This window comes from Symphalangus syndactylus, chromosome 10, assembly GCF_028878055.3.
Source record: "Symphalangus syndactylus isolate Jambi chromosome 10, NHGRI_mSymSyn1-v2.1_pri, whole genome shotgun sequence".
NCBI classification, from domain to species: Eukaryota; Metazoa; Chordata; class Mammalia; order Primates; family Hylobatidae; genus Symphalangus; species Symphalangus syndactylus.
The window spans coordinates 135,669,304-135,689,240 of NC_072432.2; the positions used below are offsets into that span (position 1 = coordinate 135,669,304).

Here is a 19,937-nt window from a genome sequence, read left to right on the forward strand (position 1 = left end):
GATTCTCTTTGTTCTTGTGGGTTTATTCCTTGTTGTCATTTTAGTGGGGTTTTATTAGGGAGTGAGAATAAACTTGTTTACTTAATCCACCCTGTTTAACTGGAATTCTCAGTGTGTTTCATCATTTTTGGAACTTAAAATACACTTAAAGATTTCCTGTGAGTTTATTGCTGTTTTGAAAGAAGCAGTATACCTGGAATCCTTACCCATAAAAGCCAAGGGCTTATATTTACATGCTCTGGGAAGTCTACCTTTTTTTTTTTTTTTTTGGAATAATAATGGAGAGAAATACTGTTGTCTCTCCTATTTAGCGTTTTATTTTATTTTATTTTTATTAATTTTTTTGAGATGGAGTCTCACGTTGTCGCCCAGGCTGGAGTACAGTGACGTGATCTTGGCTCGCTGCACCCTCCGTCACCGGGGTTCAGGTGATTCTCGTGCTGCAGTGTCGCGAATTGCTGGAATTACAGATGTCTGCCACCACACCCAGCTAATTTTTGTATTTTTGTTTGTTTTTTGAGACGGAGTCTCGCTCTGTCGCCCAGGCTGGAGTGCAGTGGCGCACTCATGGCTTACTACAACTTCCGACTCCCGGGTTCAAGCGAGTCTCCTGCCTCAGTCTCCCGAGTAGCTGAAACTACAGGCGCATGCCACCACGCCCAGCTAATTTTTTTGTATTTTTAGTAGAGGTGGTGTTTCGCCATGTTAGCCAGGTCTCAATCTCCTGACCTCATGATCCGCCCTCGTCAGCCTCCCAAAGTGCTGGGATTACAGGCTAATTTTTGTATTTTTAGTAGAGATGGAGTTTTGTCATGTTGGCCAGGCTGGTCTCAAACTCCTGACTTCAAGTGATCTGCCTGCCTTGGCCTCCCAAAGTTAGCAGTTCATTTTAAAAGCTAATAAAATTAGGTCCTGGAATGTCCCTTACTATATATTGAGTTGGAAATTTTTGAAATCTTGAAGTAAAACTAGACCAGAACTAACGATGTCTTTAGGAAAATTTTTTTTGGTGGTGGTGGTGATTAAACTCCACCTATGGGGAAATTAAACTTGTTTCATTTACAAGTAGCATTTTTGTGGTTGTTCTAAAAGTAAATATTTTGTTAATGTTTATAATAGAATTAATTTATTATATGGGTAATGCATCTACACGAACAACGTGTACTGTATAGGGAAAGAGATGTCTTTGATTCTTATATTATAGAACACCGGTGACCAGAGTAGTACCTGAAAATAATTTCAGTTGGTTGTCTGTCATTACTTAAGAATCAGAAATTTACTTTTCTTCTATCTCATACTTGTTACCTTTCACTGTTTTTTTTCTTTTTGAGATGGAGTTTTGCTCTTGTTGCCCAGTCTGGAGTGCAATGGCGTGATCTTGGCTCACCGCAGCCTCTGCCTCCTTGGTTCAAGTGATTCTCCTGCCTCAGCCTCCCAGGTACCTGGGATTACAGGCATGTGCCACCTCGCCCAGCTAATTTTGCATTTTTAGTAGAGACGGGGTTTCTCCATGTTGGTTAGGCTGGTCTCAAACTCCTGACCTCAGGTGACCCACCTGCCTCAGCCTCTCAAAGTGCTGGGGTTACAGGCGTGAGCCACCGTGCCTGGCCACCTTTCACTATTTTTACTAAAAGTGCTTCATTTCTTCCAGTCACCAGATAGTCGTATGAATTTGGACACTCACAAGCACTTAAATTGTTAAATTATACAGAGTACCTATGTATAATTTTTTTTTTTTGGGTGGGGGTGGATGGAGTCTCCCTCTGTTGCCCAGGCTAGTGTGCAGTGGTGTGATCTTGGCTCATTGCAACCTCTGCCTCCTGGGTTCAAGCGATTCTTCTGCCTCAGCCTCCCCGAGCAGCTGGGACTACAGGTGTGCACCACCATGCCCAGCTAATTTTTTTGTATTTTTAGTAAAGACGAGGTTTCACCACGTTGGCAAAGCTGGTCTCAAACTCTTGACCTCATGTGACCCGCACACCTCGGCCTCTCAAAGTGCTGGGATTACAGGCATGAGCCACTGTGCTTGGCCTATAATTGTTAAATTATACAGATTACCTCCCCAAAATTTGTCTAACTGTATTGCTGACTTGTAGCTGTATTTGATATTGTTATTAGGGAACTTCTGTGGAATGATGCGACTTTGGATGTTTTATGTTTGCCCTAGGCATTTCCGGAGAGTTCTTTTAAAGTCACTTCAGAAGGATCTACATGAGGAAATGAACTACATCACTGCAATAATTGAGGAGCAGCCCAAAAACTATCAAGTTTGGTAAGTTTGGAGTCTAGCTCTGTCTCCCAGGCTGGAGTGTAGTGGCGTGATCTCGGCTCACTGCAGCCTCTGCCTCTCGGGTTCAAGCGATTCTCCAGCTTCAGCCTCCTGGGTAGCTGGGATTACAGGCGCATGCCACCACGCCTGGCTAATTTTGTATTTTTAGTAGAGACGGGGTTTTGCCATGTTGGCCAGGCTGGTCTCGAACTTCTGACCTCAGGTGATCCGCCCTCCTCAGCCTCCCAAAGTGCTGGGATTACAGGTGTGAGCCATCGTGCCTAGCCTAGAATTTTATTTAAAAACTACCACTGTAGCCAGGTGCAGTGGCTTGTGCTTGTAATCCCGGCAGTTTGGGAGGCTGAGACGAGCCGATCACTTGAGTTCAGGAGTTTGAGACCAGCCTGGCCAACATGGTGAATCCCCGTCTCTACTAAAAATACAGAAATTAGCTGGGTATGGTGGCGTGCTTGTAATCCCAGCTACTCGGGAGGCTGTCAGGATAATCACTTGAACCTGGGAGGTGGAGGTTTCAGTGAGCTGAGATTGCACCACTGCACTCCAGCCTGGGGGACCGAGTGAGACTCTGTCTCAAAAAAAAAATTAAAAAAAAAAATTAAAAAACTAAAAACTTTACCATTGTAGCCTGTTGGTTACAAGATTGTTGTATTTCTAAGAAATTACATTATGAAATAATTTAATGAGAAAAGAGATTAAATGTAGAGTTGCAGACCCTCACTAAAGTTATTTACCCTGTGGAATCAAGGTGCTTTTATGTAAAAATCTGTAGCTATAAAATTCTGACATGACAGGCATTAGTATTTGATTACGTCGAGTTTTTGCTAAAGAGAAATTGCTTCTCTTTTCTGGATACTGTAGACACCGTCATTAGCACTTCATCACCCACTGTTAGGTAAAACACAAAACCACTCAAAGTAGCTGCTATGGAAAGCCCAGCAGTTTTTAAATTGTTGTACATTTCTAATTGTCCACTCTGTTCGTTTTATAACCAATGCAGTACAGGCGATGCAAATTCTGTATCCCAGTTAACTAGTCACTTTTATTAACTTCTAACTATGAAAACTTATGCTATAACATAAAGCCGTGTAACTCCTTAAATCGAAGAACATCAGCATGAGCTTTTTCTTCCTCATTTTGATATCCTGGAGGATCTGATTCTTAGCTTTTCTAAATTACTGAACTCACCAGCAACCTGGAAAAATAAAATGCAGCTAGTGTTCACTGACTTGGAAGATTTCTAAAATAAATTTGGAAACCTTCTGTCTAGGCTTTTGTTTTTGGTAGTATCTTGTCTTAATCTGTAAGACGAATTTTTTAATTTTCCAGGCATGTAGAATAGGTAATTCATTAAGCATTAAATCCTTCCTTTTTTCCTATTGTTCTGCTCACTTTTCGTTGAATGTTATACTCTAATAGATTTTTTAAAGGTCCGTTTGATTGAGATACAGTTCACTTACCATCCAATTCCCCCATTCAAAGTATATAATTCAGTGTTTTTTAGTATATATACAGATCTGTACAACCATCACCATAGTGAATTTTAGAACATTTTCACTAACAGATTTCTATAAATATTTCAGCCAAAGAAAATTATAAAAATGGAACCCAATATAAAATCCTTAAGTATTTTCCTAGTGCAGAAACTCCTGGCCAGGTGCGGTGGCTCACGTCTGTAATCCCAGCACTTTGGGAGGCTGAGGCGGGCGGATCACCTGAGGGCAGGAGTTTGAGACCTGCCTGGCAAACATGGTGAAACCCCGTCTCTACTTAAAATCCAAAAAATTAGCTGCGCGTGGTGGCAGGCGCCTGTAATCCCAGCTACTCAGGAGGCTGAGGCATGAGAATTGCTTGAACCTGGGAGGCAGAGGTTGCAGTGAGCTGAGATTGCGCCATTGCACTCCAGCCTCGGGGACAAGAGTGAGACTTTGTCTCAAAAAAAAAAAGAAAACTCCTCTGTTGACAACTTGCAACTTGTCATAGCTACTTGCCAGTGTAGCAGTGAATTCAGTTCTGCCCACTAATTTGTAGAATGAGAAGCTGCTTGTTTGGTGACACTTTGCACTTAGGGAAAATTGACAGGCATGTGTTAAGTAGCGGAACTTACATATTTGATAAAATAATAGCACATTTTCTTTTGTCTTTCTGTACAATCTAGTAATGTTTCTTAATTTTTTGACACAATTTCATGGTTGTTGAAAGATACTACCAGATGTAGTTTGAGATAAACTATCTGGGCTGGGCGCGGTGGCTCACGCTTGTAATCCCAGCACTTTGGGAGGCTTAGGCGGGCAGATCACGAGGTCAGGAGATCGAGACCACGGTGAAACCCCGTCTCTACTAAAAGTACAAAAAAATTAGCAGGGTGTGGTGGCAGGCACCTGTAGTCCCAGCTACTCCGAGAGGCTGAGGCAGGAGAATGGTGTGAACCCAGGAGGCGGAGCTTGCAACGAGCCAAGATCGTGCCACTGCACTCAAGCCTGGGTGAGAGAGCGAGACTCCGTCTCAAAAAAAAAAAAAAAAGAGATAAACTATCTGCATTTTTTTTCTATTTTTTTTATGTTACCTTTTCTCTCCAGTAGAGTGTTGAGAATCAGAGATGAATTTTTGTTTGTTGCGTGTCCTGTCATGTCACCTTTACAACATGTGCAACTGATATTTTAGTTCTTGGGTAAATTAACAAAAAACTTCTCTCCCTTCTTTGGGCTTTAGGCATCATAGGCGAGTATTAGTGGAATGGCTAAGAGATCCATCTCAGGAGCTTGAATTTATTGCTGATATTCTTAATCAGGATGCAAAGAATTATCATGCCTGGCAGCATCGACAATGGGTTATTCAGGTATTGCCTTTCTTGTACAGTGTTTTTCAGATTTTTTTTAACTGAACTAAATAAAATTACTCTTAAAGTCTGTTTCTAAACCAAAACACACACATATGTAGATCATTGCACACAATGTATAACTAAAAATTATTGGCCGTGTGTGGTGGCCCATGTCTGTGATCCCAGTACTTTGGGAGGCCAAGGCAGGAGGATTGAGTGAGGCCAGGAGTTTGAGATCAGCCTGGGCAACGAAGTGAGACCCCCATCTCTACAAAAAATACAAAAATTGGCTGGGCACGGTGGCTCAAGCCTGTAATCCCAGCACTTTGGGAGGCCGAGGCGGGCGGATCACGAGGTCAGGAGATCGAGACCATCCTGGCTAACATGGTGAAACCCCGTCTCTACTAAAAATACAAAAAATTAGCCGGACGTGTTGGTGGGCGCCTGTAGTCCCAGCTACTCGGGAGGCTGAGGCAGGAGAATGGTGTGAACCCGGGAGGCGGAGCTTGCAGTGAGCTGAGATCCCGCCATTGCACTCCAGCCTGGGGGACAGAGCAAGACTCTGTCTCAAAAAAAAAAAACAAAAAAACAAAAAACAAAAATTAGCCACGCATGGTGGTGCACACCTGTAGTCGCAGCTGCTTGGGAGGCTAAGGCAGGAGGATTGCTTGAGCCCAAGAATTTGAGGTTGCAGTGAGCTATGATTACACCACTGCACTCTACCTTGGGCAACAGAGTGAGACTCCATCTATTTAAAAAAAAAGAAAAAAAAAAGGGAAGAATTATTAACATACTTAAAACCTGACATCCTTCATGTTAGCTAACCTTTATAATCTCTTTGGATGTAGTAAATTTTTAGTATTTTTTAGATCGAATTTGTATCATATTTGCTAGCAAATTGAGTATAAAAAGTAGCATATTTTTACTGCAGATGTATTATTTTAACAAAGGCATATTATACATTGTTTTTTCATATATAAACTTTGGAATAGGATTTTACAGTAACTTAAGTTTTTTATTTCTACCCATGTGTCAAAGTTTTATGCTAAATTCTGAATAGAATAGTTGTAACTCCCACTCTGGGTATTTTATTTATTTTAAACAGTTCTAGAAGTGTTTCCTGTGAATTTTTTCCAGGGATTGCTACTTTTTGCACTATTCATTAGACCAAGAGCATTTCACCAAATATTTAGAACTTAAATATTTTTAAACTTTTCCAAATTTGATTAAAAGGATAACATATTCTAAAGGTATTCAGTATTTTTACTTATCTCTGAAAAACTTAATCACAAAAAGCATACATTTTACACATACAGCTCCCTCCATCTGCTACAATATATTAAGAGATGGAACATAACCAGTATTTTTGAAAAGCCCCCTTAACTGGCATGCTTCTTACTGAAATTATCATAAAAGGTTCCTATGAGAAAGGATTCCAGAATATCCCTCAATTGTGTTGTAGCTTATGCATTTCTGTTTATTTTATACATTATTCAATTCATGTGAGTTACTTACCTGGTAGGGAAGATATGATCACCAAGGTGCCTTTCACATTCATTGCACTGCGGATGTGCTGACCCCTGCAATTTCCCCAAATGGGGGAAGCTGAACTGCATAATTTGTGATGGGGGACTGTGTGGCACTTTCCTCTGGTCTTCATGGTTTAAGAACAGGTTTTCTCTGTTTATTTTTATTAAAAAAAAAAAAAATTATGTGAGTCAGTGGTTCTCAAGCAGCAGTGATTGTGCCCCCTAGGGGACATTTTTGGTTGTCAGAACCTGGGGCATGTTGCTATTGGCATCTATTGGATAGAGGGCCAGGATGCTGCTAAACATCCCAAAAGTGCACAGGACAGTCCCCCACAACAAAGAATTATCCAGCCCATACTCTCAGTAGTGTCAAAGCCAAGGAACTGTGGTCTATTTCTATATGGAAAGCTATTTTATTAATATTTCAGTTATTTTCAATGAGGATTTAATGAATTCAGCATACTCTTTGATGACCTAAAATGGGACTATGAGATCTCTAAAAAATATTTCATGACATATATATTAAAAATGTGGTAAAATTTTAGTTTTATACGTTAGTTTTAAACATGAATTATAAACATTCATGGCCTGTATGTCATTGGCATTGACTGTACTAGAGCTTCTTAAATGAAGGAGTGGAGGACTCTTCTTTGTCACCAACCGATCCCAGATTGGATGTATTTTACTGTATTTCATGTATATCTCATTTATATAAAATACACTGAAAATAAATTACTTTAAAAATGAGGCTGGGTACAGTGGCTCACGCCTGTAATCCCAACACTTTGGGAGGCCCAGGCAAGTGGATCCCGTGAGGCCAGGAGTTCAAGACTAGCCTGGCAACATGGCAAAACTCCGTCTCTACAAAAAATACAAAAAAATTAGACGAGCGTAGTGGCGCGTGCTTGTGTTTGCAGCTACTCAGGAGGCTGAGGCAGGAGAATCACTTGAGCCCAAGAGGTGGAGGCTATGGTGAGCTGTGCTCACACCACTACACTCCAGCCTGGGCAACAAAATGAGACCCTGTCTCAAAAGAAAAAAAATTAAAAGTGAAATACAGACACACACACACAATACTATTCACCAGTCAAAAGAAATGAATGATCCATACTGGCAACGACTTGGATGGATCTCAAGGGTATGATCCTTAGTGGAAGGGGAAGTCTCAGGTTTCATACTGTGTGGCTCCATTGAGATAATATCCTTGAAACAGCAAAATTACAGACTTAGAGAACAGATCAGAGGTTGCCAGCGTGAGGGAAAAGGGGGTACAGCTATAAAGGGGTAGCATGAGGTAGTTTCTGTGTGCTGAGGGAATAGTTCTCCATCTTGATTGTGGTAGTTACACTATACATGGGATAAAATTGTGTAGAGTTATATTCTACCCCCACTCCTCCACCTGTACCACATACACACAAGTGAGTACATGTAAGATCTGAATAAGGTGAGCGGTTCCATTAACAACAATGTACAGATGTCATTTTCTGGTTTTGGGATTGCACTTTAGTTACTAAGATGTTTACCATTTGGGGAATCTTAAGTGAAGGGTACACAGGGCACTGTGTTATTTTTATAACTTCTGTGAGTCTGAAAACAAACAGAAACATATGTATAGAAAACATTACTCCTTGTTTTTCATTATTAGACTCAGCAGACATAAAATTGTTACATTGACACAAAAGCTTGTAGGTGTTTACTCTCTTTCTATACTTAGCATGCAGGACGCTGAGAACAGTGGGAGGACACCAATCAGTGCCCATACTAGGCACTAGTTCCTGAACACCACTAGGAACTTTCACAAAAATGTTACTTTCCTTAATGCATTTATTTTTTTATTTTTTATTTTTATTTTTTGAGACAGAGTCTTGCTCTGTCGCCCAGGCTGGAGTGCAGTGGTGCAGTCTCGGCTCACTGCAAGCTCTGCCTCCTGGGTTCACACCATTCTCCTGCCTCAGGCTCCCGAGTAGCTGGGACTACAGGCGCCCGCCACCATGCCCGGCTAATTTTTTTGTGTTTTTAGTAGAGATGGGGTTTCACTGTGTTAGCCAGGATGGTCTCGATCTTCTGACCTCACGATCCACGCGCCTCGGCCTCCCAAAGTGCTGGGATTACAGGCGTGGGCCACCGCGCCCGGCCCAATGCATTTATTTTTATGATCACCTGTAAAATTGGGGACTATCATAGGAGATTCTTACTTTTTTGCTGTTACCAAATAAGAAAAGTCCATTATCTTTTTTATAATGTCCCCTACTTTCAAAGTATTTATAAGTTTTTTATCATTGTCCGCTTTTAAATTATCTTAATTGGTTCTCTTCCCCCATGTTTTTTTTTATTAAGAGAGCTTTATAATACAAAAAATTTATATTGGCTGGGTATGGTGGCTCATGCCTGTAATCCCAGCACTTTGGGAGGCCCAGGTGGGCAGATTACTTGAGTTCAGGAGTTCAAGACCAGCCTGGCCAACATGGTAAAACCCGGTCTCTACGAAAACTACAAAAATTAGCTGATTATGTTGGCGCACACCTGTAGTCCCAGCTACTTGAGGGGCTGAGGCAAGAATATCGCTTGAGCCCGGGAGATGGAGGTTACAGTGAGCTGAGACTATGCCACTGCGCTGCAGCCTGGGTGACCAAGTGAGATGCTGTCTCAATAAAAATAATAGAAATTTATATCTTTGTCCAATTGTGTATATTTCTTTTCCTTTTCTCTTTTTTTTTTTTTGAGACAGAGTCTGTTTTCTGTTGCCCAGAGTGCAGTGGTGCGATCATAGCTCACTGCAGCCTTAAACTCCTGGGCTCAAGTGATCCTTTTCAGCCTCCTGAGTAGCTGGGGTTCTAGGCATGTGCCACCATGCCCGACTAATTTTTTTATTTTTATTATTTTTATTTTTTGGAGACAGAGCCTTGCTGTGTCCCCCAGGCTGGAGTACAATGGCGTGATCTGAGCTCACTGCAACCTCTACCTCCCGGGTTCAAGCGATTCTCTTGCCTCAGCCTCCCAAGTAGCCGGGATTACAGGCGCCTGCCACCACGCCAGGCTAATTTTTATATTTTTAGTAGAGACGGGATTTAGCCATGTTGGCCAGGTTGGTCCCGAACTCCTGACCTCAGGTGATCCACCCACCTTGACCTCCCAAAGTGCTGGGATTACAAACTTGAGCCACCGCGCCCGGACTGTCTTTATTATTTTTAGAGACGAGATCTTGTTATGTTGCCTCTGCTGGTCTCGAACTCCTGGCCTCAAGTGACCTTTCTGCCTCAGCCTCCTGAAGCAGTGGGATTGCCCATGAGAGCCACCACTCTTGACCATGTATGCTTCTCTCCATGTATTTTAATGTAATTTTATCATATATGTACACTTTTGAATGCTACCCTTTTACTTAATTTTCGTCTTTGAATGCTGCCTTTTTACTTTGATATATTAATATTGGCTGGGTGCGGTGGCTTACGCCTGTAATCCCAGCACTTTAGGAGGCCGAGGTGGGTGGATCACCTGAGGTTGGGAGTTCAAGACCAGCCTGACCAACATGGAGAAACCCCATCTCTACTAAAAATACAAAATTAGCCAGGTGTGGTGGTGCATGCTTGTAATCCTAGCTACTTGGGAGGCTGAGGCAGGAGAATCTCTTGAACCCAGGAGGTGGAGGTTGCAGTGAGCCGAGATAACGCCATTGCACTCCAGTCTGGGCAACAAGAGTGAAACTCTGTCTCAAAAAAAAAAAATAAAATAAATGATACATTAATATCAAGTCACATCAAATTTATACTGCGGTCACTCATTCTCTTACTAGTGAGTTTGGTGGGGGTTTTTTCCTTCAAAATTTTCTTGTATGTCTTTTTTTCCTGCTTTCTGTATGTGTCTTTCCAGGCTCTATCATCAATTTCATACTTGTATCCCCCTCTATTTCCTTTACTTGCAGCTATCACTGCCTTCTGAATTTGTGAGAAATCCTGTGTCCTCAGTTCTACCTTCTTTGTTGTAGTTTTATTTATTTATTTTTGTTCATAAATAATGGGACATTTCTAATTGGATGATTTTTCTAAATTTTTCCTTTAGGAATTTAAACTTTGGGATAATGAGCTGCAGTATGTGGACCAACTTCTCAAAGAGGATGTGAGAAATAACTCTGTCTGGAACCAAAGATACTTCGTTATTTCTAACACCACTGGCTACAATGATCGTGCCGTATTGGAGAGAGAAGTCCAGTTAGTAATCTCCTTCACTTGCTCATTCATTACAAATATGTTTGCATGTCTACCATGTCTCAGGTACTGGGGATACAGCAGATCAAGATCCTATCCCATGGAACTAAAAGAGGACAGAGTACTGAGTGGAACGTACGATGATAGATTTACAAATAATGTAGCATACTTTTACTTCGTTGTATCTTAAGTTTCTTGAAATATTGCTACTGGAGATTGGAAAGAAATCTTAATGTTATGGGGTATTGTCTAAGAAGCTTTATTTTAAAACCATCTCATTAAATTCTGTTGCATTTTAGATAATCGTCCCTAGATGCCATGTTACCCTAGTGCAGGGTTTGGGGCCGGATAAGTTTTTGTTGTAGGGGGCTATTCTGTGTGTTGTAGGGGGCTATCCTGTGTGTTGTAGGGTATTTAGCAGCATCCTGGCCTTAAAACAAAAATGTTTTCAGACATTGCCAAATTGTCCTCCGAGCGGTAAAGTCACCCCCAAGTTGAGAACCACACTCTATACAAAGAGCTGTTATTAGAGCTAGAAATTTCTGAATTGGCATCAATTTCTATATTGTATCCATAAACATTAGTAGCTACGATTTTTGTGACCTTATTTGTCCATTGTGTCTGAGTGTCTGTTTCACAATTTGAACAGGCTTGTTTTCAGAGCCTGGTGAGATGGGAGTCATAATTTTAGTGTAAACGTGTTTGAACCACTGTTGAGTGGAGCTGATTTGTATGGTGCATCTCCTCTCTTCCAAGCTCTTGATTTTGCCTGGATCGAGGCAGCTTGCTCTTCTTTTATCTGCTCTATACAGGATTCTGGTGACTTAAAATTTATAAAAGGCTGTAATCCATGTCTCACCTTAACACTGGGCTCTGGGCTTTTGTCTGGAGCGTGCGCTACCCCTCAAGTGCACTTTATGCTTTTTTTCTAGTGCTCTCCTATATAAAGCTGTACAGGCATACCTGGTTTTTTGAGTCTTGTACATACTATGTTTTTTTTTTTTTTTTTTTTTTTAACAAGTTGAAGGTTTGTGGCAATCTTGCGTTGAGCATGTCTTCCGTGCCATTCTTTCTAATAGCATGTGCTCACTTGTGTCTCCGTGTCACATTTTGGTACTCCTCAGTATTTCACATTTTTTCATAATCATTATATCTGTTCCAGTGATTTGTGATCAGTCATCTTTGATCAGTCATCTGTTGTAATTATTTGGGGGTGCCACTAACTGCACCCATATAAAACAGCGAATATCACTGTTGCATGTGTTCCACCATCTCTCTCCCTCACCTCAGGTCTCCCTATTCCCTGAGACACAACAATATTGAAATTAAGCCAATTAACCCTACAGTGTCCTCTGAGTGTTCAAGTGAAAGGAAGAGTCACAGCCTCTCACTTTAAATCAAAAGCTAGAAGTGATTAAGCTTAGTGAGGAACGCATGTCAAAAGCTGAGATACGTCCAAAGCTAGGCCTCTTGCACCAAACACCAAACTCTCATAAGAAAGAGTTCTTGAAGGAAATTAAAAGTGCTGCTCCAGTGAACACCTGGACAAAACAGCATTATTGCTGATAATGGAGAAAGTTTGAGTGGCCTGAATAAAAGATAAGACCAGCCACAACATTCCCTTAAGCCAAAGCCTAATCCAGAGGAAGCCCTAATTCTCTTTAATTTGATGAAGGCTGAGAGAAGTGAAGAAGCTGCGGAAGAGAACTTGGATGCTAGCAGAGGTTGGTTCATGAGGTATAAGAAAGAAGCCATCTCCATAGCATGGAAGTGCAAGGTGAAGCAGCAAGTGCTGCTGGAGAAGCTGCAGCGAGTTCTCCAGAAGATCCACTTCAGATCACTGATGAAGGTGGCTGCATGTAAACCGAAGATTTTCAGTGTAGATGAAACAGCCTTCTGTTGGAAGAAGATGCCATCTAGGACTTTTCATAGCCAGAGAGAAGGCACTGCTTCAAAGCTTCACAAGATTCATGGCTGAATCTTGTTAGGGCCTAATGCAGCTGGTGACTTGAAGTTGAAACCAGTGTTCAATGATGATTCTGGAAATCTTAGGGCCCTTAAGAATTATGCTAAATCTCCTCTGCCTGTGCTCTGTAAATGGAACAACAAAGCCTGGATGACAGCACATCTGTTTACAGCATGGTTTACTGAATATTTTAAGCCCTCTTTGAGGTCTGTTGTTCAGAAAAATTTCTTTGAAAATATGACTGTTCATGGACAATGGACCTGGTCACCCAAGAGCTCTAATGGAGATATGCAAGGAGATGGTGTTTTCATGCCTGCGAACACAACAACCATTCTGCAGCCCATGGATAAAGGAGTCATTTTGATTTTAAAGTCTTACTATTTAAGAAATAAATTTTGTAAGGCTATGAGCTGCCATAGATAGTGATTCCTCCAATGAATCTGCAGAGTCGATTGAAAACCTTCTGGGAAGAATTTACCATTCTAGGTGCTATTAGGAATATTCGTGATTCATAGGAGGAGGTCAAAATACCAACATTAACAGGAGTTTGGAAGAAGTTGATTCCAGCCCTCATGGATGACTTTGAGGGGTTCAAGACTTTAGAGGAAGAAGGAACTGCTGCTGTGGTGGAAACAGCAGGGGAACTAGAATTAGAAGTGGAGCCTGAAGATGTGACCAAACTGCTGCATCAAGACAATACTTGATCAGATGAGGAGTCGCTTCTTACGGATGAGCAAAAGATGTGGTTTCTCAAGATGGAATCTAATCCTGGTAACGACGTTGTGAAATGACATTGTTGAAATGACGACAAAGGATTTTAAATATCGTAAATATTACCTAAACTTAGTTGATAAAGCAGCAGGATATATGAGAGGATTGACTCCAGTTTTGAAAAGTTTTACTGTGAGTAAAATGCTATCAGACAGCATCACATGCTACGGAGAAATCTTTTATTGTTGTCTTATTTGAAGAAATTGGCACAGCCATCTCATCCTTCAGCACCCAGCACCCTACGCTGATCAGTCAGCAGCCACCAACATGGAGGCCAGACCCTCCACCAGCAGAAAGATTACGACTTGCTGAAGGCTCAGCTGATCATTAGCATTTTTTAGCAATAAAGTATTTTTTAATTGAGGTATGTACATTGTTTTTTTAGATATGATGCTTTTGCATACTAGGCTACAAGATAGTGTAAACATAATTTATATGTGCTGGGAAACAGAAAAGTCGTGTGACTTGCTTAATTGTGATAAAATCGCTTTATTGAACCTTTGATATCTGCAAGGTATTCCTGTACTGTTCGATATGGTAGCTACTAGCCACATATGGCTATTTAAGTTTCAATCAGTATGATTATAAAAAATTAAAAATACAATTTTTTCATTGCACATGTCTTATTTCGGGCGTTCAGTACCCACATGTGGCTAGTGACTGCCATATTGGACAGCACATACAAAGAACATTTCCATCACCACTGGCAGTTTTATTGAACATTAGTGGTCTAAAGATTGACAGTAGTTAGCAGTAACGAAGTATTTTAAAAATTGAATATGAAGAGTTTTCAAAATGCAAACGTTTAGCCTTTTCAGAGGCAGATCACTGGCTTCCTATTGCCAAATAGAAATAATTACCCAAGAATCTAAAAGAGTTTCCTATACTTAGGATTTATTTTCCTTTTAAGATGGGTAAAAGAAGTATTTAAAATGTGAAGAGTAGCTGTAGGTATCTAGAATTTACAGTTTGTTAAATTTCTTTTAACTCTAAGCATACACAGATAGATGTACATAATTATTTTTGTCATCTTTTTCCTTTTATTACAAAAGTCATGCAGTGTAGTTATGGGGGGAAATTGTACTAAATTCTATAAAGTAAAAAGTCAAAGTCTTTTACTGTTCTTCATCCCACCTCCTATTTTCCAGAGTGAGCTATAATTGGGTGAATTTTTCCAAACTTTATAAATACACTTGCAAACATTCATACACAGCAACCTAGATAATAATGTTACAGGCATTGCCTTTTCAGTTAATGTGTCATGGCCCTTTTTCTAGGCTATGAGTGCATAGTCTTCTAGTACTACCAATAACAGCATTCATCAAGCATTTACTATATGCCACTAATTCTAACAGCTCTCTGAGACACTTTATGAAGAAGTTGAGGTTCCAGGTAATTCTGTAATTTGCCCAAGAGCACATAATTTATGGGACCAGGATTTGAAGCGAGGCAGCCTGACCTCAAAGTTCATCGGTCTTTTTGTTTGTTTGTTTTCCTAAGAGACAGGGTTTCGGCCGGGCGCGGTGGCTCACGCTTGTAATCCCAGCACTTTGGGAGGCCGAGGCGGGTGGATCACGAGGTCAGGAGATCGAGACCACGGTGAAACCCCGTCTCTACTAAAAATACAAAAAAAATTAGCCGGTCGTGGTGGCGGGCGCCTGTATTCCCAGCTACTCGGAGAGGCTGAGGCAGGAGGATGGCGTGAACCCAGGAGGCGGAGCTTGCAGTGAGCCGAGATCGTGCCACTGCACTCCAGCCTGGGCGACAGAGCGAGACTCCGTCTTAAAAAAAAAAAAAAAAAAAAAAAAAAAAAAAAAAAAAGAGACAGGGTTTCACTCTTGTCACCCAGGCTGGAGTACAGTGACAGATCATAGCTCACTGCTGCCTTGAGCTCCTGGGCTCAAGGAATCTTCCCACCTCAGCCTCTGAGTAGCTGGGACTACAGGCATGTGCCACTGCACCCAGCTAATTGTTAAAATGTTTTGTAGAGATGAGGTCTCACTGTGTTGCCCAGACTGGTCTTGATCTCCTGGCCTCAAGCAGTCTTCCTGCTTTGATCTCTGAAAGCGCTGGGATTACAGATGTGAGCCACCATGCCCAGCTAAAGTACATGTTTTAACCATAAAAATAAGTAATGCTTTAGTACACATATGTGTAAATAAAAATAAAAATGTGTAAATATTGCCAAAATGAAATTAAGAATCTTAAACAAGGACCAGCTAAGACCTGCAGGGACATGGTTTTGCAAATAATTGGAAGCATTAAGTCATGTAAAAGTAGTTGGAAAAATATTTTTATAATGTTGAATGAGTTTATTATTACTCTGTGGAAAAAAAATTTATAGTAACAGCACTGCAGCAGAACCAAGACTACCAAGCTTTAGTCAGTGGCTTACTCATCTGAGCAATTATGTGGTAAAGCAAGTTCTGTGGCTTCCTTGGGATTTGTGGTAATGGAGTCTGAATTATATTTAATCTGTTTAAGGGGAAGACAAAAAGTATGGAGCACCCATTTTGACAGGGAATCACATCACAGTTTACTAGTCATCTTGCTTTGGAATATAAGAAATACATTCTTGTGTTGATTTTTCATTTTTATTCTTTGCCTGTATAATTTCCATGCCATTTTTTAATGATAGCTAAAGATTATGTAAATTCTCCTATTTCAGTGACTAAGGATTTCTTGGGATGTAAGTAGAGCTTAGACTGTTTTCCCAAGGTTGCTTTACCAATAAATGGAAAGTCTCCTTCTTTTAGCTGATGTTTCCTTCAAAAGGAAAATCTTCCATAGTATTTAAAGGAAATATTTTATGTTACTTTTTTTCCTATTGTGAATTGAAGCTTTTAGATTAGTTTTGTGTCCTTCCCTAGAACTGAATTGACAGCTGCAGCCTTAAGGGATACTCTGATTTAAATATGACCTAGAGAGGTGCCACAGTGCACTAAGATAACGCTGACACAAGTGAAAGTGTGTTTCCAAAGCTGTGCTACAATCTTAGTAAAACTGTGTCTTGGCCGGGAGCGATGGCTCACGCCTATAATCCCAGCACTTTGGGAGGCCGAGGCAGGTGGATCACAAGGTCAGGAGTTCGAGACCAGACTGGCCAATATGGTGAAACCCTGTCTCTACTAAAAATACAAAAATTAGCTGGGTGTGGTGGTGGGCGCCTGTAGTCCCAGCTACCCGGGAGGCTGAGGCAGGAGTATGACTTGAACCCGGGAGGCGGAGGTTGCAGTGAGCTGAGATTGTGCCACTGCACTCTAGCCTGGGTGACAGAGCAAGACTCCGTTTCAAAAAAAAAAAAAGAAAACTGTGTCTCATCATTGCACTGTTCTTTTAAAATTGTATATATATTTTTTTCTTGCAGATACACTCTGGAAATGATTAAACTAGTACCACATAATGAAAGTGCATGGAACTATTTGAAAGGGTAAGAGGTTGTTTTTGCTTTTTTTATATAAAAAAATGAAGTGGCTATATGATGCATCATGGAGTGTATTCCATAATCAGATTCCAAAAGGATAGTAAATGATTTTTCATTTTTCTGAACCTAAGAGCAGAAGTATAACAGCATTATGGAAACTCTGGAAAAGTGCCCTTTGCCCTTCTCTGCACCTCCCAAGTACCTACCGACACCGTTTTCAGAATAATCCACCAGTAAATAATGCCATTTTAATTGTATTTATGAATCCTGTAGTCTTTATATCAAAGAATGGAACACACACACCCCCAAGCTCTGGTTGGCTCAGGAACACAGTAAAGCGGGGTAGTTTACAGGTAGATTTTGCCAATGGGCAGCCAACCTTTCTGTTTTCATTTCTAGAGATCTCCACCTTCAGGTTAACCTACTCCTCAACTAGAAAAGGTTTCACTTGCCTGGCCACTGACATAACTAAGCTCCTTGTTGAACGTAAGAGGTCTTCAAGGAAACTAGGCTCAAAGAGCACAAAGTATGGAACCAGTTACCCTTGGAGATGTGTCAGGGGAGGTGCCTGTAGTATCTGGAGAGCTCGAGGGATGAAAAGCCATCTCGAGAAGATGAGGGCTGGGCATGTTAGCTCATGCCTGCAATCCCAGCACTTTGGGAGGCCAAGGTGGGCGGATTGCTTGAGGCTAGGAGGTCGAGACCAGCCTGGCCAACATGGCAAAACCCCGTCTCCACTAAAAATACACAAGTTAGCTGAGCATGTTGGTGCACACCTGTAATCCCAGCTACTTGGGAGGCTGAAGCACGAGAGTTGCTTGAACCCGGAGGCGGAGGTCAGAGTGAGCCGGGATCACACCACTGTGCTCCAGCCTGGGCGACAGAGTGAGACCCTGTCTCAAAGAAGAAGAAAAAAAAAATCTCTCCTGGTTTTGTCCTTCACTTTTTAAAGATGATTTATTTTGTGTGTTGTACAGTTTAAGTTATAAATGAACACTTTTAAACTGCATTTTTAAAAACTTTTTCTACTTAGCTCTTAATTATCCTTTTTTTTTTTTTTTTTTTTTTTTTGGAGACAGGATCTCACTCTTGCCTAGGCTGGAGGGCAGTGGCATGATCGTGGCCCACTGAAGTCTCGATCTCCTAGGCTCTAGTGATTCTCCCACCTCAGCCTCCCAAGTAGCTGAGACTATAGGTGCCACCACTAGGCATGGCTGATTTTTAAAAAAATTTTAGTAGAGATGAGATTTTGCTATTTTACCCAGGCTGGTCTTGAACTCCTGGGTTCAAGTGTTCCTCTAGCCTCTGTTTCCCACAGTGTTTCCCAGGCATGAGCCACTGCACCTGGCCAGCTCTTAATTAACTAGTGATCTATGATAAGACTCATGTAATTTAAAAGTTTCATTATAGTTTCAGCCTCATTGATTCAAAATAACTCTCCTTTTCTTGTTTGTATTTCAGGGTTTATTTTCTCTTGATCTTTCTACTGCTTTTGTTCTTCCTTCACAAAATCAAGTGTTTGTTTTTTTTTGTTGTTGTTTACAGGATTTTGCAGGATCGTGGTCTTGCCAAATATCCTAATCTGTTAAATCAATTACTTGATTTACAACCAAGTCATAGTTCCCCCTACCTAATTGCCTTTCTTGTGGATATCTATGAAGACATGCTAGAAAACCAGTGTGACGATAAGGAAGACATTCTTAATAAAGCATTAGAGGTAAGCTGGTGGGGCTCAGTGCCGTCATTTTTGGTATCTCAGAATTGATCTGCCCAATACCACTAATATCCATGTCCCCTTTCAACATCGTTACTCAGAATTTAGTGCAGGGCTATTTCTGGTTAGGGGCAGCATTGACATCACTTGGCAACACAGCCTGTGACTCTTAATAGTGTGTCTTCATTTGAATGTGATCTGACTTAAATTGTATTGGCTCAAAGGCATTTGCGCTTGAGATTGAATTACATATTACTTTAATTTTTATTTTTCATTTTCAGTTATGTGAAATCCTAGCTAAAGAAAAGGACACTATAAGAAAGGAATATTGGAGATATATTGGAAGATCCCTTCAAAGCAAACACAGCACAGAAAATGACTCACCAACAAATGTACAGCAATAACACCATCCAGAAGAACTTGATGGAATGCTTTTATTTTTTATTAAGGGACCCTGCAGGAGTTTAAAATGAGAGTGGTCCTTCCCTTTGCCTGTGGTGTAAAAGTGCATCACACAGGTATTGCTTTTTAACAAGAACTGATGCTCCTTGGGTGCTGCTGCTACTCAGACTAGCTCTAAGTAATGTGATTCTTTTAAAGCAAAGTCATTGGATGGGAGGAGGAAGAAAAAGTCCCATAAAGGAACTTTTGTAGTCTTATCAACATATAATCTAATCCCTTAGCATCAGCTCCTCCCTCAGTGGTACATGCGTCAAGATTTGTAGCAGTAATAACTGCAGGTCACTTGTATGTAATGGATATGAGGTAGCCGAAGTTTGGTTCAGTAAGCAGGGAATACAGTGGTTCCATCAGAGCTGGTCTGCACACTCACATTATCTTGCTATCACTGTAACCAACTAATGCCAAAAGAACGGTTTTGTAATAAAATTATAGCTGTATCTAAAAACAATGCCATAGTAGTTTGATTTTTTAATAGCATTTAACTATATGTTATACAAGACACATTGTCTCAGCTTAGAAAAGCAATTGAGAAAGAAAATATTGCTATAAAACTAAACTAGAAACATGATGTGTTGGAGGAAATGTTAAAATGTAAATTGGTCAGTTCTTGACTAAAAGTGACAAAATCCACTCAAGGTAGTTTAAACCCAAAGGGTTTATTGAGGTATATAAATATCTTACAGAAGAATTGCCTGATCTTTAGAAGGACATTCCCAAACCATGCTACACAACTGGCCCGTCCTGTTGCTACTGCCTGTGCC

The 19,937-nt window shown here is 40.8% G+C and overlaps 1 protein-coding gene and 1 pseudogene across 6 annotated transcripts in view; both read left to right on the top strand.

Annotated features, from left to right (window-relative positions):
* FNTA (farnesyltransferase, CAAX box, subunit alpha) overlaps window positions 1–19,624 on the top strand; it is a 31,848-nt gene extending 12,224 nt beyond the window's left edge. For 4 of the 6 annotated variants that reach the window (XM_055296115.2, XM_055296114.2, XM_055296117.2 and 1 more), the window contains 6 exons: window positions 2,168–2,272; window positions 5,000–5,126; window positions 10,694–10,842; window positions 16,944–17,006; window positions 18,546–18,717; window positions 18,996–19,624. In XM_055296115.2, coding sequence (XP_055152090.1) covers window positions 2,168–2,272; window positions 5,000–5,126; window positions 10,694–10,842; window positions 16,944–17,006; window positions 18,546–18,717; window positions 18,996–19,118 — 739 coding nt within the window. In that variant the 3' untranslated portion in view covers window positions 19,119–19,624. The remainder of the gene's footprint in view (window positions 1–2,167; window positions 2,273–4,999; window positions 5,127–10,693; window positions 10,843–16,943; window positions 17,007–18,545; window positions 18,718–18,995) is intronic. The other 2 variants (XM_063610981.1, XM_055296116.2) reach the window with 1 other exon arrangement.
* LOC129492454 (uncharacterized) lies at window positions 6,616–6,760 on the top strand (annotated as a pseudogene).
* Window positions 19,625–19,937: the final 313 nt, after the last annotated feature.